Genomic DNA, 27192 nt, shown 5'->3' on the forward strand with positions numbered 1-27192 from the left:
CGCATGGTTGTTCAAACCTAATCTAAATTCCGGCTTCGATGGTCCAGAGGGTAGTGTCACAGCGTCAGAGGGTAGTGTCACAGCGTCAGCTCACGCCAACCGAGTTACTTGCCAGACGGCACGCGCATTCATGAAACTTTGTGTCATTTTAACGAAACAGTGTGATATAAGCACATTTATTGGTATATTTCGGGTTAACGAAACACTGCTTAGCTAACCCGAAATATACCAATAACTGTGTTTATATGCTTAGCAACCAACACATTGTTTTATTGAAATGACACAAAGCAGTGTCAAACCGAAACTTTGTGTCGGTTGCTAAGCATATAAACACAGTTATTGGTATATTTCGGGTTACAGTAACCCGAAATATACCAATAACTGTGTTTATATGCTTAGCAACCGACACAAAGTTTCGGTTTGACACTGCTTTGTGTCATTTCAATAAAACAGTAACCCGAAATATACCAATAACTGTGTTTATATGCTTAGCAACCAACACACTGTTTTTATTGAAATGACACAAAGCAGTGTCTAACCCGAAACTTTGTGTCAGTTGCTAAGCATATAAACACAGTTATTGGTATATTTCGTGTTAGACACTGCTTCATAAAACAGTGTGTTGGTTGCTAACATATACACAGTTACTAATTATTAATCTTCTAAACTATCCAACTGATATTTAGAACAACTAATTGATATACCTTATTCAAAAACTGTCCACATATACTTATGTTACATAACAGGTTAATCTACGTGTCACTTATGACAACGCGCTATAAACCACTCTGAAGTTTAAGGCTTTCCTCAAACTTCGGTTATTCGACTCGTAACGTCTGTCGATGACACGTGGACAGTATGGTCATCGCGACAAAGCTTTCCATTACATTTGCCTTTAATCTTGGAGGCAATCTTAGCAAACACTTCCTCCCTTTGGGGGCGGTTTGCGTATATTATCCAAAGTGTGAGACTGAGTACTACTCCTACAGAAATTAGAGCTAGACCAACGTTCACTATCCGCAGGTGGCGTTGCAGCGGCGGGCAGTGGTCGGAGGTGATGGTGGTGAAAGTTTCCCGGACAAAATTGCAGTCCTGGAAGCTAAGTAACGGTGGCGTGTAATGTTGGAGGGCGTAGCTTATGTTTACGGCGCCGACCAGTTGCTGGTACATGTCGGGGGTTAATCTTCCGGTGGTCGTGCATAATCCGGATTCCGAGACTGTACATGTGTAATTCTGCCACACCTATCAATCATAGTTTGATTCAAGGACATTAGTAAACGAGCCAAGACATTCGTGAGCTACTAGCTCGCAAAAAACCTCAAATCGAGCCGAGCTTAAAGAAGCTTGAGCCAGAGCTCGAGCCTTTAAATAAGTTTGTTTAACAGACGAGCCCTAGCCCAAGCTTCACTTATCGGGCTCAACCCAGCCCACGATCCTAAACAAGCTTATTGCTTATATAATTTTTATTAAATATATTTAATATATCTTTGTTAAATAACAACAATTATATATATAATTAACTAATAAAAAAATAAGTTAATAATACACATTATGTTATAAATAAGATTATAATTAAAGATATATACAAAAATAATTATTAATATATAAAAATTAACTAATAAATAGTAAACGAGCCGAGCCCGAGCTGAGTCTAGTCGAGCTTGGGCTCGATTCATTTACAGCTCGGAGATGTGTGAGTTTTATAAATTTTGTCTTTTGAGGTCGAAGTAACTTGTTGAAAATTTATAAATTTGAAATAATTGATCAATTCATTGGGTGCTTTACACCATTCTTGAAGACGAAAACTTTTCAACTTTGACCTGAAAAAAGTATACATACCAAAGATGCGTTTGACATTGAGACTTCTCCCAATGAACACTTTCGTTCTTGGAGCTGCGAGTCATACGGAGAGCAAACGTACGGCATCAAAGGGCCCGACTGGTTATAATAATTAGAGTTCCCTGATGGCGCCCCATATGAATTTGCATACGAACCTATGAACCCGTTGACTATATTTCCAAGATCGTTGATCACTTGTTTACTTTTATATAAAGTCTGGTTCGTGGTCCTCTGGTCAACACAAGGAAGGATATCGCTAAGGGCAGTTTCGGCATTCCTGTGATCCACCCATTGGTCCATTGCCAGACACGTGTCCGAGATTGCACTGCAATTTTGCTTTTTTGGTCAAACCTAGTACTTTTCGAATATAAATTTCGTTGCAACCATATAAAAATAAAAATATAATTTGAAACGTTTATCTTACTTGTTGAGGATTACAAAAACCCCGCACAGAATGGATGTAACCACAACAAGCAACCATCCACCGATGATGAATCTGCAAATTTTTTTATTTTTTTTTGTTTAGTTAATAAACAAGTAAATATGGACAAAAATTTTGTTTTATTAATCAAATAAACACATGTCTGGTTCATTATTTATGTTTGTGATAGTTCGTATGTGTTCTTGATTTAGGTTCGTTAAGGTTTGTTTATGTTCGTTTAAATATCCATTCAAATTTATTTATTATTTATTATTATTACTAATACCTCAATGAATCATCTGGTGATATTTAGACTTTAATTTGGGTATTGTTATTCCTTTTTGTTCATTTACTTAGTTTAGAATATTAATGAATGCACATTAATGAAGATGAATCCGTACATTTTTTTAGCAAACACATGCAAGAAAATCCGTTTATTTAAGTGTTCGTGATCTTTGACTTGTTCGGCTAAAGTTAAATGAATCAAACACGAACAAGCCTACGTTCGTGTTCGTTCAATTCATTTACAAGCCTAATCACACTCCCAATACCAAGAACAAGATCATGAAAAGAAAACTTACAAGTGGATTGCATTCCTGTGACCAAGAATCGACAAATCTGTAACAGAAAAAGAAATAACAATTAAAAAAGAAAAGGAAATGACACTAACAATTTGCTAAAACAGGTTAACAGTAGAAATGAAACTCTTATGAACACTTACAAAGGCCTAAAATAGAAACCAGAAGCATTACTATTGCAACAGTAATCATTGATGATCTCCTGCAAAAGAAAACAAATAGAACAGTATAATTTTTATAAATCTTAGAACATCATAAGTATCATAACTGAACAAAAAGAAAGATGTTTGTAAAATGTTCATACACAGCATCGAAGACGATTCTTATTTTTCGTGAACTTTGATGTGTTTTTCGGCCCAATGTATCTGATGCTGAGTTCAAGTCAATATTTAATTTGTCAATACTGTCTTGAACATCTGAAGGAAGATAAAACTGTGCCACATTGACGGTTTTTGCTAGTGATAAGTATCCTGTGACATTAACCAGAGTCTGAACCGTGTAATATGACTGGTCAACAACGTAATTTAACGTGTCGATTGCTTCACCATGGAATTCATCCTGCCCCGCTGAAAGAAGAATGCATCCAGTCCTGAAAAAATTATTATATTTTATAACTGAATTATAAAAAGTTCTTACAGATTATGTTTTTTTTTACTTTGAATATCAAACATGATGTTAAAACTTAAGTAGTACAATGGTCATTTTACTTTATGTTAAGACTTTAAAAGACAAAGTAGTACAATGGTCATTTATTTTGTGTATAGTGTGTTGACTTCATAAGTCAAAGTAGCACAGTGATCATTTTATTTTGTGTTTAGTTTGTTTGACTATTAAAAGTAAAGTAGTACAAAGGTCATTTTATTTTGTGTTTAGTGTATTTGACTTGAAGAGTCAAAGTATCAAAACGGTCATTTTAATTTGGGTCTAGTGTGTTTGACTTTGAAAGTCAAAGTGGTCAACGGTCGTTACATTTTGTGTTTTTGGTAAATATATGATTTGAGATACTTACGCTGCAGCACACGTGAAGATAACAAGTAGTACTAAGCATATCGTTTGAGAAAACCGGGAATCTATGCCTTTGATATTTAATCTCCATCCAGAACAATGATGTATGATCATGGCTAACCCGAATAACACAAACCATAAAACAGCTAGAATAAAAGCAGCAGCCCCTGTAAACCCTACAGACTGTAGACAATATCATTAACAAGTATCAACTAAAAGAACTGAAACCTAAAATAATTAATTAACAAACAATCCCTAATTCCCTATGGATTGAGCAAAGAAAGCTTACCGCCCAATAATGCTTGTCAGTGATGTCCCATCCACCTTGATAGCGCTTGAACCGGTTAAGAATATCAGGCCTCTTTGTTCTTGAACCTGCCAACACGAGTGCACCGGATGGTTCGTTGGCTGGACCAGGGGCTTCAGCTGATGAGTTCAAAATCTCATTTCTCCAATGACCCATGTTATCTTCCCCTACAATTGTCCACCATATTTGGCACATAAACAACAAGAAAACAGCAATTACTAATAAATTTGGCACATAACCTAGCCAATTTACCAGCTTTCAGCATATTGTACCGTGGAATTTCACAAAAATTCTTTAGAACTAGGGGTGTAAACAAGCCGAGATGAGCCCGAGCTTGTCTATGCACAAGCTCAACTTATTTCAAGCTCTATTTCTAAAGCTCGAGTTCGGCTCGTGAGTAGTTTTTTCAAGCTCGAGCTCTGCTCATGAGTGGTTTTTCAAGCTCTGGTTCGAACTGAGCTCGTTCCGAGCTCTATTTCTAAAGATCGAGGCTCATGAGTAGTTTTTCAAGCCTGGGCTTGAGCTCAGCTCATTTTGAGCTCTATTTCTAAAGCTCAAGCTCGGCTCATGAGTGGTTTTTCAAGCTCGGACCCGAACTAGGCTCATTCCAAGCTCAATTTCTAAAGATCAAACTCGACTCGTGATTAGTTTTTCAAGCTCGTGCTTGAGCTTGTTTATTATATATTAATTATTTTACTAATACTTATGCCTACGTTTTGGATATATTCTAATCATATTTTTTATATATAAAATACTGCATATTATAAACATATATAATAATCGACTAAATAAATATTAGACTTGTTTAGGCACATGAGCCGGCTCGAACTCAACAAGGGATGCCCGGGCTTGGTCTCGAGGCGGCTCATGAGTAATTTTTCAAGCTGTTTTATAATTTAATATCTATTTTTACTAATTTTGATAGCTCACGAGCAGCTCGACTCATTCGCACCGCTTATCATAACCGGAGATCAATAACGGTAAACAGTCACGGTCAAACAAATACCAATTCAAGTCAAATCACCCAACATTGAACCCCAATCATCTCACAAAATCACCATACAACACTTAACCTATATATATATCCCCAACACTGAACTCAAATTCACACAATAAACAAATCAAATGAAATGAAAACCTAAACTCAAACAAGCATTAACTATTAACTAAACTATTAACTAATCAACACACACAGAAACTAATTAATTAATTAAACGAACACAGTATTATTATTTTTATTACCTAACACAGATCCAATTCGATCATCGTTCAGTGAATTAACAGCTGAATCACACCTCACGAAGCAGCAAACTAACACGAACAATGCGAACACGTGCTTCGTCTCCATTATTATTATTATTATTATTATTCAGTGTGTCGTAATGGAGACAAAACGAAATCTCAGTCCACCATATAATAAGACAGTTAGTTGAGAATGGTGATGAGCTTGCAGAAGCAGAAGGAAGCTAGTTGTAGCACATGGTTGCTAATATAGATATTTATACAGGTAGTGGATCGGTTTACACGTGTGTATGTGTATGTATATGTATATGTATATATAGAGAGATAAAGATAGATCTAGAGAGAGAATAAAAGGCGGGTGAGTAGCAGTAGTAGTAACAGATTAGACGTGAAAACCGAAAATCGACAAAACTGAATTAGAAACCTGAAAATCGAAATTAACCGAGCTGCACTGAACTCTTCATTTTCTTTTTTCATATTTTCAATCACTTTTTCCTCTATTTAATGTATTATATGTATGTTTAGTAATATTATTAAAATATATTTATATCTCTATTTCATGTACTAATATCCTAATTTCATATATTTATACCTTTATTTCATGTAGTTATATTTAAGCATTCGTTTCATGTATATTTTTAAGCAAAATTTTAGCCCAAGTTTTATATTGGTTATAACTTATAATCGAAATTAACTGAACCGAACCGTACACACCCCTAGTTTTGACTACAAATCCTTTTATTACCGCTTTATTAATTATTTTATTATATATTTTGTACTAAAATTTTACTCATGTGCAAAAAGTACCCGATTCTAAACCCAACCCGACATGCGGGTACGACATGGTATTGGGTTTCTCCCCATAACTGGACTCAACTTGAACCCGTCGGAACCGGTTCCTCCTTTACCCGGTCAAAAACCAACATGAATCTTGATAAAAAAACAGAAAACTTGGTCAAATACCTGATTATACCCGGAATCGGTTCCTACCCGACCCAGTTTTGACTTTTGCTGACATACATGGAACCGGTTCCTAAAAATACTCGGTTTGTGAACCTCTGCTCACAAAACTAATTCAATTTGTGACTTGAGAATGTGGATATGAATAGAATTCTCTGTTTCTCACTCCAAAAGACGCTGAGCAAGAAGAATATTCATGTAATCAGGTGAGTTTTTCTTATTGTCAACTTTGTTACTCAGGACTTCAGGAGTCGAGATGGTAGATCATGTATTTATAGCTTGTTTGGTTGCTTCGGTGATTTGGCAACATGTTACATGTGAGTGTTTGGTGTGAGGTGGCCTCGATTTTTTGTCTGTTGGAGTTACATTGTGATGTGGGTTTTGGAGGTCGAGAGAAGAAAGCTTTTCATGGGATCGTTATTTTAGCTTGTTGGCGTATTTGAAAAGCTTGCAAATAGAAGATTTTCGAAGGAAAAGATGTCAAAATTGAAGAGATAATCGGTGATATAAAGTATTTGGCTTTTTTCTTTTGTTTAAAAATAGATCGGATTTCATATATTTAGAAAACGTCGAATTTGTGTAATTTTGCTTTGTTGCAAGTTAAAGTTTTTTACTGTCCAAATAACAATTTAACCTTATATGATAGTAAATTAGTATTCTATTATCATAAGGCTGAGGGGTGTGGAGCGCTAGAAAGGGCGCAAGAGGCCAGCCAGTCGCGCCCCGGGGCGCGAGCGCGGAAAAAGAGGCAGGCGCAAGAGGGGTAGCGGCTGGGGGGAGCGTGAAGGCTTCTTGGGTTGCGTAAATAGAGCCGTTGGCTCATATTAATTTGTATTAAAAAAAAAAAAAAAAATTTTCCTCTATATATATTCCTCTATATATCACATATATATTCCTAAACCAATACATACCACACCCAAAACCATTCTCACATACCACACCCAAAACCAATATCACATACCAATATCACATACCACACCCAAAACCCAAAATCACCCTATCTTCGAAACCTTTTTTTAAAAACATGGCTGGAAATTGGTACCCAAACCTAGATTCAGATTACAGTTACGACGATTTATGGTCGGCACCGGACCAAGCCGTTGGCTCATAAGAATAATGTTTTTTTTTAGTACTTTAATTTTTTTTTTAGATATTAATGTGTTTTTTTAATTAATGTGTGTTTTTTTAAATAATTTATGAGTTTTTTTAATAATACGTTTTTTTAACACATTTATAAAAAAATAAAAAAAAAAACCGCTCGCGCCCCCTCTTGCGCCCCTCCACACCATGGCCCGGGGCGCGAGCACCACTACCAACACCCATCTTATCAAGTTTCTCTCTCTGCCACACGTCACAATATTATTGGCTGGCGCCCCCACTCGCGCCCCCTCTCGCGCCCCCCACACCCCTCAGCCTAACATGGTTATTTCTAACTAAAATACCAAACAACAACTTGTTGATTTAAATAATGTCAATAAAAAATTTATAAAACAAAAAGAAACAAAATACCTACTAATTATTTAAAACAAAAAAGGGTATTGTATGTATTTAAAGATAGAAAAAGAGCATTCTTTATAAGTTAACATAAGAATAATATTTATTTTATATTTTATAATGTCCAAAAAATTGTTGTTTGATTAGTTAAAGTGATTAGTTAGAACCTTTTTTAGTTTATGGGGTGGGGGATCTCGGATGTATGGAGTTGGTGGACCACCATTACATCCTTAATATTAAAATTTTGTTATATTAAAATGTATTTTATATAATTTGATTTTTTAGATTAAGAAAATTATTATAGATATATGTAGGTATTTTTTTTAGGAGGAATGAAGTAAATATGTTGAATTTATATATTTTTAAAAACTTATTTATAAACATTAGAAAATCCAACAATAAAGACACATAAAAATGAAGATAAGGACTAATAATAAAAGGATACTTCATTTAAGTTTGTTTTATTAGACCAATCTCTATCAGAAAATTAAATATTCAATTAAAAGAAGATAAAAAGCTTGCCTTTATTTGCATTATTATAATTGATTCATCTATATAACTATGCTATAAAATAAAGGCAATTAATAATGTTTTACGAGTTACTCGCTATAAAATAAAAAGCTTGCCTTTATTTGCATTATTGACAATGACCATGATGTTGACAATTAATAAGATAATTAATATATAATAAACGAACCATGCTTGACGAGTTACTCACGACTCATAATCAAACTCGAGCTTTGGATATAGAGCTCAAATTGAAATAAGCTAAGCTCAATCCCAGCTAGTTTGATATAAATAAGAGTAAACTGCGGTTTTCGTCCTTGTAGTTTATCCAAATCTGCGATTTTAGTTTAATAATTTCAAATTTGCGATTTGTGTCACTGTGGTTTCATTTCACTTTCAATTAAACCCGACTACGCTATCCCCGTTAAATCTTGTCTTTAAACCCATCAGCGTGCCCCTCACGTGAGGGGCAATTTTGTCCTTTTTCTCCCCAAATAATCCCTTGCCCTAATTCGCAAGCACCCTCACGTGAGGGATTGGGGTGTAATTGAAAAAAAGACAAAACTGCCCTTACGTGAGGAGCACGCTGATGGGTTTAACGTCCAGACTTAACGAAGTTAGTATGGTCGGGTTTAATCGCAAGTGAAATGAAACCACAGGAACGAAAATCGCAAATTTGAAACTATTGGACTAAAACCGTAGATTTAGACAAACCACAGGGACGTAACCGCAGTTTACTCTATGAATAATCAAGTAGGCCCGAACCCGCAACATCAAATTTTTATAAAAAAATAAGGAACCATACACGAAAGGCGCAAAATAACATGAAAACTAAACCAAACATGAACACACATAAATATGTACTCAAAGGATTCTATTAAAAAGATCCAGTCACTAGTATGTGTCAAGAATCCAACATTAGATCGAAAGATTCATTCTTTCTTATATGTAATTTGAAATCATTAAAATCGCTACCGAGGTTTACCTAGAACATAGTATGTTGCTTATTTGTCCACCATGCAGACTCTTTAAATCAAGAACCTGTATGAGATGAATGCGAAAGTATAATAATAATAATAATCACAATCCGTCTAGCTCAAACAGACTAAGTTCGGCTTCAGCCGGAGGAGATTCAAGCTGCAGTGGGTCAGGATTACCTTGGTCAACGTTTGGAGTCTCGAGTATCTCGAATGACTGGCCCGGTGAGTCGTCACTTTCCACCGGCTCATCAGGTTCTACTTGCGGTTCGGGTTGGTCGACCGGTGGTGGCTCAAGCGGTTGGTATTTGGGTTTGTTTTTCTCTAGAAGGAAGTATGTTGTGCAATACCAAAATAACAGGATTCTACTTTGAGCCATCACTGTTTCGGATATGGTACTACCGCCAAAAGAAAGCCTCTCTAGAGCCTGTATCACGATATTTATAAACGGTTCGGGTCAATGCGGGTTTGACCCGTGTTTACATAACTAAAAGATGCATGTGATTTACTGACCTGTTCTCCAGATTGAATATCAAAAGAATTTTGATGTTCAAACTGAAGGCCTTTAAACTCGTTAATGCAAAGTCCTTGAAACGCCCTGAAACAACAACCGAAGACAATAAATATTATCTCGTAAACAAACCAAAGTATTTTTTTACAGCAACATCAAAGAACAAATCTACTCAACCATCTTATGAGAGAAACACGTGGGATCCAACGAAAGATGATAGGGGTATTATCGGCATTCACATAATATCCACCAAACACAATGAACACGGTCATCAAAGACGGGCCCAATGCCAAAGCTGCTTCTGTGGTTGGAACCATAGCACCCACGGTTAAGCCCATTGCCGATGCAGCAAAAGATTCCACAGTCACTATTCCACTAAATTTCCCAAATCTGAAAAAATAAAGAAATAAATAAAAATAACCTTTTCACATGCATTCAAACCAAATAACCAATTAAAAATATTTGGTTTATATATTTTTACCTAGATAGAGATGGATGGAGACGTGCCATAGGATAAAGAATCGTGCCAAATAATAATGGAAATGCAGCTCCAACGGGGATCTCGGCAATTAACTTAGATAATAAATAGGGTCCTAACAAATAAGAACCCTTTGCACGTTCTCGATCGACTATTGCACGTTCTTTTGGAAAAACACCAACAGTTTTTGTAAGTGCAGCCATTGCAGTGTTTATAGCAGCAACCTATGTATGTGTATTCAAGTGAGTAAATAAAACGCATATTAAAATATCCAACTTTACGGGTTTTTAAAGCTATCAAAAGATTTATATGTGCAAGAATATATACCTGAAGCAAGCCCATTCTATCCTGTATTGATGTCTGTGACTTCCCCATTCTCCAAAAAACTGACCCGAAAATTAAAGCTGATGCGATTGACATCCTTGTCCTGACTTTATTTGTGGGCCCGTCACGGGAAGCCTGGTTAATTTCAGACCAATGTTAGCCATATGAATACAGAATATGACTCGCTTATTATAACCCATAGGTGTTTAGATGGTTGAGTTGGGTTCATTCATTAAGATAATGAATGTGTGATTGTGTTCATGTTCATTCGTTAATAGCATAAACAAACTGTCCATGAACTTAATCGAACGAGCGAATATAACTGTTTATCTGTGTTCAGTTATATTCGCTCCTTCGTTTATATTCGTTTATCTGATAAACGAATATAAATGAGCATAACATAACTGAGCAAGCACCAATTAATGTAAATGTAAATGTAAATATCAATCGGTTAGGCCCAAAAAGTTAATAAAACTAGACTAAATTGCAATGGGCCTAACAGTTTATATGAATGCATAAACGAACAAACTTAAAACAAACATGAACTAACAACTAACAAACATAGATGAACATAAACGAACAAATATAAGATTAGCGGAAGTTGTTATTACCTGCATCCACGCACGTTTAAGAAGTAATGAAAATTGCCTCCACCAGCCAATAACACCTTTGGCTTTAGGTTTTCTTTTCAATTTATTATTATCCTTCAAGACCACGCTTTTGGTGATTGCTGATGCATAAAAGGTTGAAGAAATCTGTTCAGAAAATGATTCCACAAGGCTATCAATCCGTTTCCGGGAAGAGGCAACACTTTCAGATGAACTATAGTCCACTGATATCAAATCAGCTAGAAACTCAGCAGGGTTTACATGATCTGGACACACATACCTGATAAAATAACCAATTATCAGTTTGCAAGTTTACCAGAAACAAGGCAATGTGCAATATTTCAGCTAGTTAGCATTTAACAACCCAAATTTTGAAAAGTAGGTTAGTGATTCGTCGCCAGCTGGACCAGCATATACAAGTTCTCCCTCTGTCAGCAGCACGATGTCATCAAATTTTGCATACACTGAGCCTCTCGGTTGGTGTATTGAGCATATTACTGTGTGTCCATCTTGTGCTAGTTGTCTAAGAGTTTCCATTACTTTCTCTGCTTGAAATGCATCTAGTCCTGAAAACATAATCAACTTTAATATTATTTGACGATTTCTTGTAAAACCATCTTGATGAAAAAACCTATTTGAAAAAAAAATTATGCTTACCGGTTGTTGGTTCATCAGCAAATATAACCGATGGACTAGCAATTAGTTCACAAGCCATTGACAATCGTTTTTTCTCGCCTCCACTTACTCCACGAACTTTGGCATCTCCAACTCGGGTGTCCGCGCAGCTAACCTTTTATTGCAAAAAAGAGTAAACAGTAAATGAAATGATAACGACATTGCATAATCATCTTAGTTTTTCTAATATACTCGTCAATCTACATTATCAGATAAAAAGTGATAAAAGCAGTAAAACTCACCAAGCCGAGTTTGAACAAAAGATTGTTTATATATTCATCTTTATCTTCCTTTGAATACGTATCCTTCAGTTGGAGTTCAGCTGCAAGAGACAACGTCTCCCGAACAGTTAATTGGGAAAAGAAAAGATCTTCTTGTCTTACATAAGCAAATCTGTGCATGTTTTATAACGAGGGAATTCGTCAATAAAAGACTTTCTATAAACAAATGATGAGATTTGTGGAAGCTGTAACTTAGTTACTTACTTGAACGACTTGTTTGACATCCGTTGACCATTGACCTCCAACAGGCCAGATAAGTGCAGCCTAGATGATGCAGCAGTCTGGCCCGCTAGCACATTGAGGAGAGTTGTCTTCCCTGATCCAGATGGGCCCATTATTGCAAGCAGCCTTCCAGGTTTTGCCTCCCCACACACATTCTTAAGCAAGAACCGCACCTGTAAATTGTCAAGTTTAGTTAGTTATTGAACTATTCACACTTGTACATTTCGGTTATGTATGCTGTAGATGCTTGCGCAGTTAGTTAGATGATCTAGCTTCCTATATAAAGAAGTGCTGTGCTAGTATTGATTCATTCAATCTAATACAAAGTAATCCATGAGCAGAATACCTCTAAACATGAAAATTAACCAGTTTACACACACAAATGAAATCACAAGGACTTAACTTAGGGCTGTAAACAAACCAAACATATAGCAAACCGTTCAGCAGAACGTTCATTTACGTTCGTAACTTCGTATAATTAACGGGCAAAAATGAACAAAGTTCATTTATGTTCGTGAACGTTCAGTAACGTGTTCGTTTATGTTCATTCGTTTGCGTTTGTTAATGTCCATTTGTTTACGTTCTTTCATGTTCGTTTGTTTATGTTCCTTCATTAAAGGCTTTTCACATTTTATATTCTTTAGTTTATTATCCAAACATTTAAACTTTGGGAAACTTAGACCTTTCACACTTTTTTTTATAATAATGATTATGAGTAATATGTCAGGTAATTTTTTAGTTAAAAGTTAAAACACTTAAACTTGATTTATCTTTTGGATGGTTCATGGTTATGTCCATTGTTTGGGATTAACAATGTAGTTTTATATTTTCAATTAATATATGTCCGTTTATATTTGTTTGCATTCGTTTAAAAGGTTAACGAACAAACATGAAAAAGTTCATTTCCTTAACGAACAAACACGGACGCGAAATTTCGTTCGGTAATGTGTTTGCGAACCATTGTCCGATAAAAGCTTAACTAACGTTCATGTTCGTTTGTGTTTGTTTAGAAAGTTAACGAACAAACATAAATTAGTTCATTTCCTTAACAAACGAACACAGACACGAAATTCCATTCGGTTATGTGTTCGTGAACCGGTCGCTTGTCTGATAAAAGCATAACGAATGTTTATGCTCGTTTGCATTTGTTTAGAATGTTAACGAATGAATACCAACAAACATGTACAAGTTCATTTCCTTAATGAACAAACACGGACACGAAATTTCATTCGTTAATTTAGAAAGTTAACGAACGAACACGAACAAACATAAACTAGTTCATTTCCTAAGTGAACGAATACGGACACGAAATTTAGCACGCATATGATTTGAATTGCATATAACGCAGCATAGATAAACATATTAACCGCACAATTACACCTAATTAACTCAAAATTAACTAATCACATATCAATAAACATATATAAACCTAACTACGTCAATCACACAAACTCCTAAATCAACATGCAGTAATAATCAACTAACTATATTATTATAAACACAAACTAACCGATTTAGAAGCTTTATCCGTTACGGCACACGTAATATTCGTCCATCGGACTGTGACCGGATACACTTTATTATTATTATTATCCGAAACCGAAGCTTCAGAATCCGAAACCTCTTCTTCTTCGGTTTCGGTTTCCGGCAAGTACGCCGGGCCGGGGCCGGAGAAGAGACGGAGGAGTAACGCCGCGGCGACGGCGGCCAGAATCTGGCCTACACCGCCACCGGTGCCGGAGATTTTAAGCATTATATTTGTTTGTTGTGAGTATTTGCTTGCACGTACGCCTAAAAGATGTTATCTTCTATTTGGACTTGTTTGGTTCACTACTGATGGTAGTAGTGTATTTTCCTTGAAAATATATATTTTTTATTAGACTGGGCTAGAGCTCGACTTATTTTGACGGTGAAAACTCAAGCTCGAGCTCGGTTTATTTATATTATTTACTAGTTTGATTCTTTCGTATTACGGGAGTTTATTTAAAGTTTTGTTTTTAATCGTTTTGCTATTTTATGATGATTATTTTATTGTTTAACGTAGTGTTGTTTTAATTTAATACATATATATGTTTAACGTAGTTTGTTATTATATTTGTTAACGTCTAGGTTTTATTAGTTGAGATGTTTAGGTTTTTTAGATTTTTAACGAACAAACATAAACGAACACGAGCATGTTGATATTTTTAGATGTACAAACATGAACACAAATATTTGTCTAATTAAAAAAGAGGCGTTATGTAGTTGACGATGGTGGGTAGTATTGGAAGTTTACCGACGATAGAGTTGATAGACCAGCAACGAAGAACATGTAAAGCAAATAAATTAAATTAGGGTTTGATAATGAAAGTGTTTATCAATAAATGAGATATTATAACCTATTTGAGGGCTATTAGAGTTTGGTAAGACACATAACCCGTGAAAATTATTCTTTGATAATTAAGGGTTATTTCACAAATAAATGAGATGTTATAACCCGTTTAAGGGTTATCCGGCTTTGGTGAGACCCATGACCCGTGAAAATTATTGTTTGCTTATGAAATAGTTTTACAAATAAATGAGATGTTATAACCCATTTAAAAACTATCCGGGTTTGGTGAAACCCAAACCCGCGAATTCGGGTCAAATGCATGAGATGCCTCCATTTATAAATCAAGCAATCTGATGGCTCTAGAGAATGGGGGGAACAACCTGAGAGCGACACCTAGGATTTTATGGTATGCAATTTATATAGATAGTTAGATTGGTTAATTATATTAATGTTAGTTGTTTTTGTGTATTATAAGAAAGTTTTAACGAGCCTAAGCTTGACTCAAGCTTGTGTGTACCGCCTAAAATGAGTCATAGCTTGCAATGTAGAATTAGTACACAGAAGTCCAAAAAAGTTAAAACTTAAAGATAAATTAGACTTGTTTCATTTTGAGAGGGATCGTTCGTAGTCACAAACTATGTAGGAAAATGAGCATATTCACTAGCCCAACTGGACGAGTAAAGTTAAAACATGCTCAAGCACTTAAACAATTGTATCTTAAGCTTAAGCATAGTAGTATATACATACAAAAACGCATAAGTTTTCATACATACACAACAAATATAAAAGTCTCCATTCATACACAGCAAATATAAAATTGTGAGTTATATAAATTGAAAACACCAAGTTAATAGCCCCAAATCCCAATTATTTTGTCTAACCTTTTACACACACAAACATACCCTTAGTCAACACTAGAGGTGTAAAAAACCGGTTTAGACCGTTTATGGCAAACAACCCGAACGGTTTGATAAGAAAACCGGTTTCACCCAAACCGGTTCATGAACCGACCCAAACCACCGGTTTTGGTACCGATTCTCCTTTTGAACAACCAAACCGATTTTTACTGATTAAACCAGTTCTAAACCGAACCGAACTGACCTGGACCAGGTCAACCTCTCTTACTCCTAAACCGGTTTATATACCGAACCGGTTTGTGTCAAACTATTTTTGACAAGGCTTTGACCAAACCGGTTCGGTTTGAGAAAAAAATCGGTTACGCCTCTAGTCAACACTACTAAATGCACATTTTGAGTGTTACTGAAAAAAAGGCTTAAATGCTTGTTTACTGAAAACCCCCCATCTGAGCCCAATCAAGCCCAAATCTTTTGTGTCCATAATTTTTGCAATTTTATTTCTATTGATTCTAATCTTTTGTTAAGTTCACATGTGAACTATGGGGCAATTTCATAGAATAGTAACCAAGTTTTAAAAGTGTTTTAATTAGGTCACTCAACTTTTATTTTCTATTAAATTAAAGGTTTTAACATGTTTTTTAACGTTTTTGTTTTTTGTTTCACATAGGAAATCTTTTTATCTTTTTTTTTATGTTGACGTTGAGTGACAACGTGGATTTTATCTTTTATTTTTGAATTTTAATATATTTAACGTTTTTTAATTTTTTTAAAATATAACTACATATATTGCAAATTCCGACCCCCACATCTTATCATCCATTACTTTGTTAACAAACAAAAAAATCGGTGAGACTCAATTTGAAGAATTAGTGACCCGATTTGAGAAAAATATGCATGAGTGACCTAATTAGAATACTTTTGAAAGTTGGTTACTATTTTATGAGATATTCTCTGTGAACTATATACTTGTATTGTGAAATATATACTTGTGTATAATCCGATGAAAATGTCTTACACTCGGTTAGAGTCCATCCAGCTCACGTAAGCTGCAAGGCATATTGGTTGGAGCCATGATTGGGTTGAAGGCTTGAGGCAACACAATGACAACCAACACCTTTATTTTGTTGTATTATAGTCTTTGTATATGCTAATCGATCGGTATATATCGGACACGTGTAACTAACATGTAAATTGATTTCATTATATTTTGTAGATTAAACCAATAAATATAAAATGAGAACTTGGATGATTACATGTGCAATAAAATGCAAGATGAATAGATGATTACATATTTACATGTATTTTTTAAATATAAGTTACTATTTTATAACACAGTTGTCGTCAAGTATAATGACTCGATTGGTGCAAATTAGGGGTCGAATTTGATTACAACGAAAGATGTGTTGGTGTTCTCGTCCTATCTCCTTGAACCTAGTATACAAGATGATAATGGTGGCGTTTTTGTGATTTATTTGGAAGGTGATGAACGTTTTGAAAGGAAGCAATCTTTCATTCTCTCTCCAGACAAAATAGCATAAACAAAGACGAACACATTTTTGTGAATAAAACATTTGAGTGAATATGCAATTTTTAGATAGAAAGTAAATGGTATAATTTAATGGCAAATTGAAAATAAATAATCTCAACTTCTGTGTATTGGTCGATAATAATTTCAACTTTAAAAATCACTACACAAAAGTTAGGATTATTTATTTTCAGTTGAAGATTCAAAGAAAAGTTTTGTTTACATTATCATAGTAATTAGTTACTGCAAAACGATTATAATAAAGTGACAGGGCAAATGGGCAACAAATTACCCCGCAATCACCTTTTGACTATTAACTTCTAATTTGTACTCTTGTAGTCTTGTTTGCTCTACCTTTTGTTAGTTTCAACTTTCAATATTCAAAAGATATAATGACTCAAAACACACTTTGTTCTATAGAAGAGATAAAAGAAACAAGATGTAAACAACAGCACAAAGTTTGAGGTAAAAATCATAAAAAGTCGGTAAAACCATGAAGGTGTAGAGGGGCGCAAGGCAAAGGCCAAATATAGTAATTTTCAATCCTCCAGAAAATGATTAAGATTTTATTTGGCTCTAAGTCTAGAAACAAGTGTTGTTGCCTAACTTTCTTTTTTTAAAAAATTGTTATTTTGATATAATATTTACATAAGATATACATGGCTTATATCCCATAGCAATTTGGTATAATATACTTATACAAAATGTTGTATTTTGCATACTATTTTTATACATATTGTTTGGTATGTATCATAATAGTTTGGGACATTGCGAGTAAAAAACGTTTCATAAATCTCTTATACATTGCAATTGAAATGAATGATAATAATTTTTATGCAATTGATCAACCGACGGTTCGTTGAACCATTTAGTTATTTGGTAATGTTGATAGCATAAAAGGGATGAGTTATGTTAAGAAACGTAAAAAACCTGATAAACAACCACGGGGCACCGCGTACCCCCCAACATAGGGTAGAAAAATTCACCTAAAATTTTGACAACAGTAATAAACTAAATCCCAATCAGACACTTTTATAAAAAATCTCAACGTGTTGTACACATCAAGTTCAAAACTTTTTTAACTTCTTTTTAAGTGTATCAATACTACACAAAAACTAAAATGAAGAGGTACTCTTATAGGGTACTTAAAAAGTAATATTAGCATATAAAAAAGTAATTTAGTAGTTTTTTGTTTGAAAAAAATCAGGTGTCTAAGTATAATTTGTTTTGTTCTTCTCTTATTTCGATTACTTTAGTTCACGTGATCGACTCTAAATTTTTAGTCAAGAGCGTACCCACAAAGGCACGATAGAAGGTAACGACATGTCATAAAAGAAAATTAGTATTATTTATATTTGAAAATCCTGACTATACTTCAAAAAATTCTGGTTAACCTCATGTTCCTCATAAATATAAAATTTGGATCCGTCGCTGTTTTTAGTCATGGATTATCTTTGTCAAAATCACAAAGCTATTTTCACATTATTAGAAAAGAAAATCAATCATTAAAACTAATTTGTAACAACCAAAAGCAGATTTATAAATGTTATTTAATCAAATATGATTATTATTTATTAAACTATTTGTCACGGATTCACCACAAAAAAGTGACAATGTGAAAATATTGTATCCTAGTAAACGGTCACAATTTAGTGTGGGGACAACTAACGGTTACTTACCTACAATAGTCACACACCATCTTAACCCGACCCGAATAGTCACACCACCACAAGTCAACAAAAGCCTGTGATCACCCCGCCCCATCATTTCAAACCCGATTACGTGTCACACTCTCATTCGCCCATTCTCAATAATCCAATAACCCACATTTTTATTATCATTTTTATATATTTTATTTTATTGAATACTTGCATATTATATCCTAATCAAAAAATTTATTTAAATAATCACTCGAGCTCGAGTCAGTGGCGTAACCAGAAATTTTTTTCTACGGGTTCGGAAGGACGAACAACTGATTGTTTATCACTTAGGTTTTTAACGGGTTCGATATCAAAATACACTAATATAGCACTAAAATAAAATTTTATACGGGTTCGACGGAACTCATTCCCCTAAAGCTGCCTACGCTCCTGACTCGAGTTGTACTCATTTGTTAAACAAGCGTAGCTGAAGCTCGAACTAAAAACCAAGCCGGTCTTCATCAACTTACAAGATTGGGGACACTAGTTAAAATATAATTACTTACACTAGCAGATGCTCCGTCGTGCAATGTGGAGTGACTCCGCCACTTCTCCCGCTGATGGTCTTTGCCGTGTAGCACAACTGGTTAAGGGGACGTAAGACTTGGAATAAAAACCAAGGTGCCGTGTGTTTGAAACCGATTCTAACCGCCAATCACCAAGCCGTTAATACTGATTTTACCTATCACGTGATGAGTCTGAGATGGTTTAATGTGGACCGATTCTAAACGCCAATCGCCTTAACGCGCTGATCCGGCAGCACAATTTCTTGTGGGCCCACCTAACGGTTACTTACTTACTTACACTACTCCCACCCGACCCGAATAGTCACACCACATTAACAACACAAATCAACAAGACCCTGACCATCACTTCATTAACCCCGACACGTGTCACACTCTCATTCGCCAAAACCAAAGAATCCAATGACCCACTTTTTATTATTAATTTATTATTATTCTCTCTATAAATCCAATCGACGACGCTTTCACTTTTTATTCATTCCTTTCTTCTCACTCCCGCAACCTCCAAATGGCGCCAAAATCAGTTTCTTCTCCGGCGAATATTATTATTTCGATATTATTATTATTATTATTATTATTATTATTATTATTAACTTCTGCTACTGCACATGACTACTCTGATGCTCTACGGAAGTGCATTATGTTCTTCGAAGGTCAGCGGTCCGGCAAACTGCCGCCGGACCAGCGCGTAAAGTGGCGGAGTCACTCCGCATTGCACGACGGAGCTTCCGCCGGTGTAAGTTGTTTTATTTTACACCGTATGCTTTTAGCGAGCCGATATTGTAACGTATTATCGGCTCGCTAAAAGCATGAGCTCGAGCTTGAGTTTGAGCTAAGCTTGCAAACTTAAGCCCGAGCTCATTGTGTTTTTATTAATGAAGTTATGATAAAAATAAGTGAAATAAAACGTATAAGTATAATGATTAATAAATAATAAATGAGTCGAGTTTGAAAAACTACTAATGAGCTGAGCTCGAGTTTTAGAAACAGAGCATGACAAGAGCCTGAGCTTGAGCTTCATTTGTTGAGTTTGAGCCCCTCACGAGCCTAAACAAATCTATTACTTAACTAATTTTTAATTCATATATTGGATATATATTTTTAAAATAATTAATAATTTAAAATATATAAAATTATGATACAAAAAAGTAAAATAAAAATATATAGATAAATTAATTAATAAATAAAAAGCAAATGAGAGCTTGCAAAATACTCACTAGCTGAGCTAGAGTCTAGACGAGCTCGGGCCCTATATTTCGTTAAATAGTTAGAATTTCTAATTATTCAGCGAAATGTAGGTTTTTATTTAATCACGATTTCATGCGTATTGTTGTGTGTTCGTAAATGTTCGGTTTGGTTCGTTTTAAAATTATATTAGAAGGTTCGGCTTCGGTTTTCAATGATAAAAAGCCGTTACTAACAGTTTGGTTAAAAAACCATCAAAACCAGACCGTAAACACCCCAAACTCGTACATATAACGCTCTTGATTAATTGTTAAACCCACAGATCGATTTAAGAGGCGGATGCTACGACGCTGGAGACAACATTAAGTTCGGGTTTCCGATGGCATTCACAACAACAATGTTAGCCTGGAGTGTGATAGATTTCGGTAGGATAATGGGAAGTGAAGTAACAAATGCAGTTAAAGCAGTTAAATGGGGAACAGATTACTTATTAAAAGCAACCGCAACAGACGGTGTCGTTTACGTTCAAGTAGGCGACGCTATTTCGGATCATAACTGTTGGGAGCGACCCGAGGATATGGATACGCTCCGAACAGTGTATAAAATCGATAGGAATCACCCGGGATCTGACGTGGCAGGGGAGACTGCCCCGGCATTGGCAGCCGCATCGATTGTGTTTAGGTCGCGGGACCCGGGGTATTCCCGTGTCCTGCTCAATCGCGCTGTTAAGGTACGTTATTATAATTATTGGGGATTTTAGCCGTTAAAAATAGAAAAAAAAATATGTTTTTTATTTCTCATATTTGTTTTAGCATAAAAATAATATTCATGTGTTATTATTAACGTTATTATTATAATTATTGGGGGATTTTAGCCGTTAAAAAATATGTTTTATATTTCTCATATTTTTTTTAGCATAAAAGTAATATTTATGTGTTGTATTATTATATGTGACAAATTGCTACTTGGATTAGATTTTTTTGTACGTTTTGAAACAGGTGATATCATGTGCAAGCATATTGACTAAATATTTTAATAGCCAATAATAATCTATTGACACGTGTTATTCGGCCACAAAAACTAGTTACTTCACTAAAACATTCACACTGACATGTATTTTAAAGGGTATGCATGGTTCAGTTAAGCTTTAAGCTAAAACTGAACTAAAAACTGAAAGTTGGATTTTCGGTTCTTAAAACTTAAAAATCGTTTCGGTTTGGTTTAGCTTTTCAGTTTTGCATTTATGTTTGAATATTTTGGGTCAAGAACGAAAGTTGGCCATAAATAATGACTTTTGGCTTAATTTTTTTTTTTGTTAATAGTTTATTTGATTACTATTTGAGCTTAAATATTTGAGTTAAACGGTATATTAAATTATAATAAATTACTTAGTTTAAAATATAAAATGAAAGTCAATAAGTTCGATTTATTTTTCAGTTTTAATTACATGGAAAACCAAATCGAAAGTTCGGGTGTTAAAAAAAACTGAAAACATATAAGTATATAACCAAACTTTTTTTTTTTAATTTCGGTTCGGTTATATCAGTTTGCTTTATTCAAATCTGGTCGTTTTTTCGTTGTTTTGGGTCGTTTTTGCAATTTCAGTTTTGGTTTGGTTTTTTCGATTTCACGTCGGTTTTTTTACATTTTCGGTTTCAAGTTCCATTGTTTCTATAATAAATATATAAACTTAATGTACCTGCATGAGCTGCTTTGAAAGCAACAAAGCCATATTCTTTTGTGCACATCAAATGCTTCTTGGTCAATGTATTCATATTTCACCCATAGATAATTTCACACCAGAAGTAACTACACTTTTTGACTATTATTTATAGCCACTGGGACCCAACCCAATGCTGCCCATTTTCTGTTAAAAATTTAACTGTTCCCAATGCAGTTTTTTTTCCCTCTTAACTAACGAATCCTATAAATGAGCAACTGACTAAGGATAAGGTTATATACTTAGCCAGTATTTACATAATACTACGTCTAACGTTTGTATAACTGCATTGTGTATATTAATTTTTGTTAGGTCTTCCGGTTTGCCGACACATACCGAGGCGCATATAGCAATTATTTGCACTCTGCTGTTTGTCCGTTTTACTGCGACAACAACGGTTATCAGGTATATCCGTTAAATTATATAAACATAAGCAACATTTGTAATGTTTTAGTTTTTTTTATCAGGATGAATTGCTATGGGCAGCGGCTTGGTTACACAAAGCGTCAAGAAGACGTCAATATCGCGAGTACATCATAAAAAACGAGGTTATATTAAGAGCAGGCGACACCATTAATGAATTTGGCTGGGATAACAAACATGCAGGCATCAATGTTCTCATATCAAAGGTACATAAACAATGTTTTATTTAATTACACAACCTGAGTACATGTTATTTCTGACATATTTGGCTATTTGCATCCAATCATAGCAATTAACTAGTATGATTATTTATCTTGTTATTAGAAAACATGTTAGACTTTTGCTAGATCTTATCAAAATTCTTGTCTTATAGTATATTGTCTTGATATTCTTCTTCTCATTTTTGTGTGTTTATTCTAATATTAATATTAATATATACTCCATACCCTAATACCTTTTAGGTGTCAGCAAGTCACATGGTTTCTTAATATCCACTGTGTAAATCATGTTTATTGCTTAAAGTGTGCCCACATGTGGGCCCAGGCCCATTTTCACACAAGAATCAGTCCACTTGTCAAAACCAGTTTTTTTTTTTTTTTTTTTTTTTAAATCTGCTGTTAATTTTTTTTATCAGTTTCATTATATTCTAACTTTAGAAACTGCTAATCTTTGATATGAAAAAACATTAATAAAAAGGCAATATAACTACTTTTAAAATGCTATGTAAACGAATCGAACGTTCACTAAAATGTTTGTGAACTGTTCGACGGAAAGTTCGTTTAGTTAACAAACGAATGAACATGAACACATGCTTCATTTGTTCATTTATGTTCGTGAACGTTCATTTTATGTTTGCTCATTTATGTCCGCTTAAATATTATATAGAAAACCATTACATACTTGTTCATATATGCTAGTTTATGTTTGTTCATTTATGCTCATAAGCTGTTCGTATAGATATTTTTTAAACGAGCGAACATGTTCATATGTTAAATGAACGAACATGAACGCAAATATTTATTCGATCAATTGTTCATGTTCGTTTAAAGTCAACTAAACAAGCATAAATATGCCTTGTTCGTGTTCATTCCATTCATTTAGAGGCCTAGTTCTAAAGTCTAAAGTCTAAATCCTTTACATGCTATATGTCTATTGTGTCTTTACTCTCAAATAGAATGTGACTCATGCAAGTTAGGTTTATGTGGGGTCATATAATGGGACCCGCATTACCATATACAGTCACTAATCTTCTGCTACCATGCATGTGCATAAAGGTTGCAGTGTGACCTTTCCTACTGTCTATCAATTCCCATGCTTTTATGAATGAATGCAATTAACATTCCTCCATAAAGTTTAGACTGAAAATGACTTAACTTGAATTAAATAAAGATTGTGCTAATAATTTATTATTATTATTATTATTAATACAAATGCTTATGCAGGAAGTGTTGATGGGAAAATCACCTGATTTAAAATCATTTCAAAACAATGCTGATGCCTTTATATGTTCATTATGTCCCGGAACCGCTCATCAGCAAGTTCAGTACTCGCCAGGTTTGTTTTTTTTTTAAATAAATAAATAAGTAGTTATTTTTATAAGTGTTTTATACTTATATAGCTATGTCAGAAACTAATGTGATACGTGATACGTGACAACATATCACATGTAAATATTTAGAGTTTAGACGAGTAAAATAAGATACACCACTAAAGATTCGTGTATTTATTCTAACATGACGCTAGAGATAGGCATGCATTGTACAAACATTGGGCCTTTATAAGTTATAACCAGACACCAGGTCCCATCTTCACGCTGTCATATATATACGAGTCGTTTAGAGCTATACAGATCATATAAGCACCTATACGAGTTGCATATTTAGCCATTTTTATGTTGTGTGGTTAAAATATATTTATAAACTTTTATAGGATTTCATAATAAATTCTCGAAAAACATGTTGATGTCCGGAAATAAGGCTGGTGTATGAATATAACGTCCCGTATAGATATGATCCACACATGAAAATGGCTAATTTATTGAACTTATTTATTTATTTTTTGAATTATGATTTGGTGATAAATTAGGTGGATTGATATTTAAAGCCGGAGGAAGTAACATGCAACATGTAACTTCACTATCTTTCCTACTGTTGGCCTATTCTATCTTAGCCACGCCAATCACGCGGTGACATGTGGCGGTAAATCAGTTTCCCCTGCTTTTTTAAAAAACTTGGCCAGACGTCAGGTAAATTATTATTAATCTTTATTATTATTTTTTTAGTTTTTATAACTTGGAAAAAAAATATTTAACTGTATCAACTAAAAATATGATTTTATTTACAATGTTATGGGAAAAATATTTAAAATATGGAATCTTATGATGGGCCCACGTTCATGACTTGGGTTTTTGCCAAGTGATGGTTGTAATTATCCCGGGCCCGTTTTTTAATCCGGGTCAAGAATAACGGTTAGTGGGCCCAAATCAAACAAAAATGCTCAACTAGAGGTGTACAACCAGTTATTGAGCTCAAACTAGTTCGGGTTACAACCCAAGTCATGGACACATAAGACGGGTGTAACCCGAACCAATTTGAGCTCATTAACTGGTTTTGCTAAAAAAATCATATTTTTTAGTTAATGGGTTTTTTTCTAAATTTGGTCGGGTCATAAAACGGTTTGAGCATCTGACGTACGAACTGGTATACGAACCATCGGTCTGGGTTGGACTAGAAATTGGTTTACCGGTTTTTTAGTCATCTCTATGCTCAATGCATTTTGGATCTTTGGTTGAGCCCAAATCCTGAAAAAAAGGCCCTAATTCTTGTTTTTCCTAGAATTGCTAATTTGGGCCCATTTAAGCCCAAATCTAATGTGACCACATTCCACAATACAATCTAATCGATTATGTTTTGTTGGGTTCACAGGTGAACTATATACTTGGGGACAATCCAATAAAAATGTCCTACATGGTTGGATACGGGTCCCGCTACCCGCAAAGGATTCACCACCGCGGCAGTTCATTACCCTCGGTTAGAGTCCATCCAGCTCACATAGGCTGCAAGGCTGGATCCCGTTACTTCTTAAGCCCAGACCCAAACCCAAACATATTGGTTGGAGCTGTCGTCGGTGGGCCCAACACCACCGAAGCGTTTCCTGACTCTCGCCCTTTCTTTCAAGAATCAGAACCCACGACGTATATAAACGCGCAGTTGGTGGGACTATTGGCCTACTTTTCAGCCCACCCTTGATTTAAATTAAAAGTGGTGCATTGATGCTAAAAAAAAGGTCATATTAACTTGTTTTGATTTTGTAACATTATATTACTAATGTTGTTTTCCATAATGGCAAAGTTGCAAATGTATCTACTACTTATTATTGAATCTATGATATTTGATATCCCATGCTGTCACTTGTGTTTTATTATTATTATTATTATTATTATTATTATTATTATTATTATTATTTGGCAAAGTTCTCTTATTTAAGGGAGCATTTTGGAGGTGGACAAATAAACCGGTTAACTGACCCGACCCAAAAATCGTATCGAAACCAAACCGGTTTGAAACGATTATGTAGAAACTGGATTGGAACCGATTGAAACCGTAGGTTCAGAAACCGGTTTGTAATTTTCTCCACCAAAACCGGTTAACCGAACCACAACCTTGCAAAAACCGTTCAATACCTGAACCGAAGCCGATCAAATCCCGAGTCGAAACCGAACGTAACCTGATCAAGAAACCGGTTTCAACTCGAACCGAAACTGACCATAAACCGGTTTTGACTTAGAAGAAATAATGTAATAGTTTACTCTTACTAGTTGTGTGTTATTGTATTTATTTAACAGTAAAAGCTATGTGCTCTTTCCTAGTCAACATACCCTGTTTTAATGAATCTATTTTTCAAATATACTTTCAAAACTATTAGACCAAGTGTACATTTTAAACTAAAATAAAATGAAAGACATCTCACCATATACGTATGGCGGCATGGTCGTCTTTGAGAATACAAAAATATCAAGCAGAACGCCCAGTGATATAGTTTTTCATGAACACCCAAATCAAACTTTGAAAGTCAACCGAGTCTGGTTAAGACAACACAGTATGACTAGAGTGGGGGCATCGAGACTCTAAATTTGGAGAGCGCGATAACCTTTAAAGTCGTCGTTCAAAAATAAATAAATTAAAAAAAATTCAATGAGTTATCACAATATCACCGCGTAAAATTTACTGGATAATAAATAAAGTTTTATTTCCTATTTAAACATGATCATTGTTTCATTATTTTCCAATGGAATATAATAACAATTAATTATCCCCGCGTAAAATTTATACATGATCATGTTCAGATAGGAAACAAAAATTTTTATTTATTATCCTGTAAATTTTATTAAAAAATTAATTTTCAATGAATTATCACAATATCACCCATGGCTGTTCAAAAAGCCCGCGGCTCGAAACTCGCTCGAAAAAAGCTCGGCTCGAAAAATCTCGATTCTAAATGAGCTCGACTCGACTCGGC

General features: G+C 34.7%; 2 protein-coding genes and 1 pseudogene across 3 annotated transcripts; 1 reads left to right on the top strand and 2 right to left on the bottom strand.

Moving 5' to 3' along the window:
* Nucleotides 1-661: 661 nt before the first annotated feature.
* On the bottom strand, nt 662-5667 carry LOC143530169 (uncharacterized). Its single transcript, XM_077025782.1, has 9 exons — nt 5393-5667; nt 4133-4317; nt 3848-4026; nt 3143-3427; nt 2982-3040; nt 2842-2878; nt 2264-2335; nt 1840-2164; nt 662-1242 (listed from the first exon to the last, which is right to left on the bottom strand). Exons 1-9 carry the CDS (start codon nt 5496-5498, stop codon nt 808-810), a joined length of 1683 nt encoding a protein of 560 aa, XP_076881897.1. The 5' UTR covers nt 5499-5667; the 3' UTR covers nt 662-807.
* Nucleotides 5668-9022: 3355 nt separating this feature from the next.
* LOC143530170 (ABC transporter G family member 7-like) lies at nt 9023-14260 on the bottom strand. The gene is made up of 11 exons (XM_077025784.1): nt 13940-14260; nt 12412-12602; nt 12169-12319; nt 11909-12041; nt 11616-11817; nt 11255-11531; nt 10647-10778; nt 10323-10543; nt 10019-10231; nt 9844-9928; nt 9023-9757 (listed from the first exon to the last, which is right to left on the bottom strand). The coding sequence occupies exons 1-11, from the start codon at nt 14180-14182 to the stop codon at nt 9434-9436; spliced, it is 2172 nt and encodes a 723-aa protein (XP_076881899.1). The 5' UTR covers nt 14183-14260; the 3' UTR covers nt 9023-9433.
* A 5579-nt stretch (nt 14261-19839) lies between these two features.
* On the top strand, nt 19840-26083 carry LOC143530172 (endoglucanase 8-like; annotated as a pseudogene). The gene is made up of 7 exons (XR_013134807.1): nt 19840-20082; nt 20854-21261; nt 22564-22656; nt 22719-22880; nt 24117-24228; nt 24760-24919; nt 25599-26083. The product of XR_013134807.1 is annotated as an endoglucanase 8-like (transcript).
* Nucleotides 26084-27192: the final 1109 nt, after the last annotated feature.

The sequence above is a fragment of the Bidens hawaiensis genome, unplaced genomic scaffold (assembly GCF_021521415.1).
Source record: "Bidens hawaiensis isolate Kalapana, Puna unplaced genomic scaffold, B.hawaiensis_p1.1 tig00008858_1, whole genome shotgun sequence".
Classification (NCBI taxonomy): domain Eukaryota; kingdom Viridiplantae; phylum Streptophyta; class Magnoliopsida; order Asterales; family Asteraceae; genus Bidens; species Bidens hawaiensis.

Bases quoted from the DNA above. Each gene is read 5' to 3' on its own strand.
- LOC143530169 (XM_077025782.1), bottom strand. From the start codon at position 5,498: ATGGAGACGAAGCACGTGTTCGCATTGTTCGTGTTAGTTTGCTGCTTC. The intron at 2,336-2,841 runs GTAAGTTTTCTT...AAAAATTTGCAG, and splicing joins CACAGGAATGCAATCCACTT to ATTCATCATCGGTGGATGGT. The intron at 2,165-2,263 runs GTAAGATAAACG...GCAAAATTGCAG, and splicing joins GTTTTTGTAATCCTCAACAA to TGCAATCTCGGACACGTGTC.
- LOC143530170 (XM_077025784.1), bottom strand. From the start codon at position 14,182: ATGCTTAAAATCTCCGGCACCGGTGGCGGTGTAGGCCAGATTCTGGCC. The intron at 10,779-11,254 runs GTAATAACAACT...GAAATTAACCAG, and splicing joins TTAAACGTGCGTGGATGCAG to GCTTCCCGTGACGGGCCCAC. The intron at 9,758-9,843 runs GTCAGTAAATCA...ATCGTGATACAG, and splicing joins ATATTCAATCTGGAGAACAG to GCTCTAGAGAGGCTTTCTTT.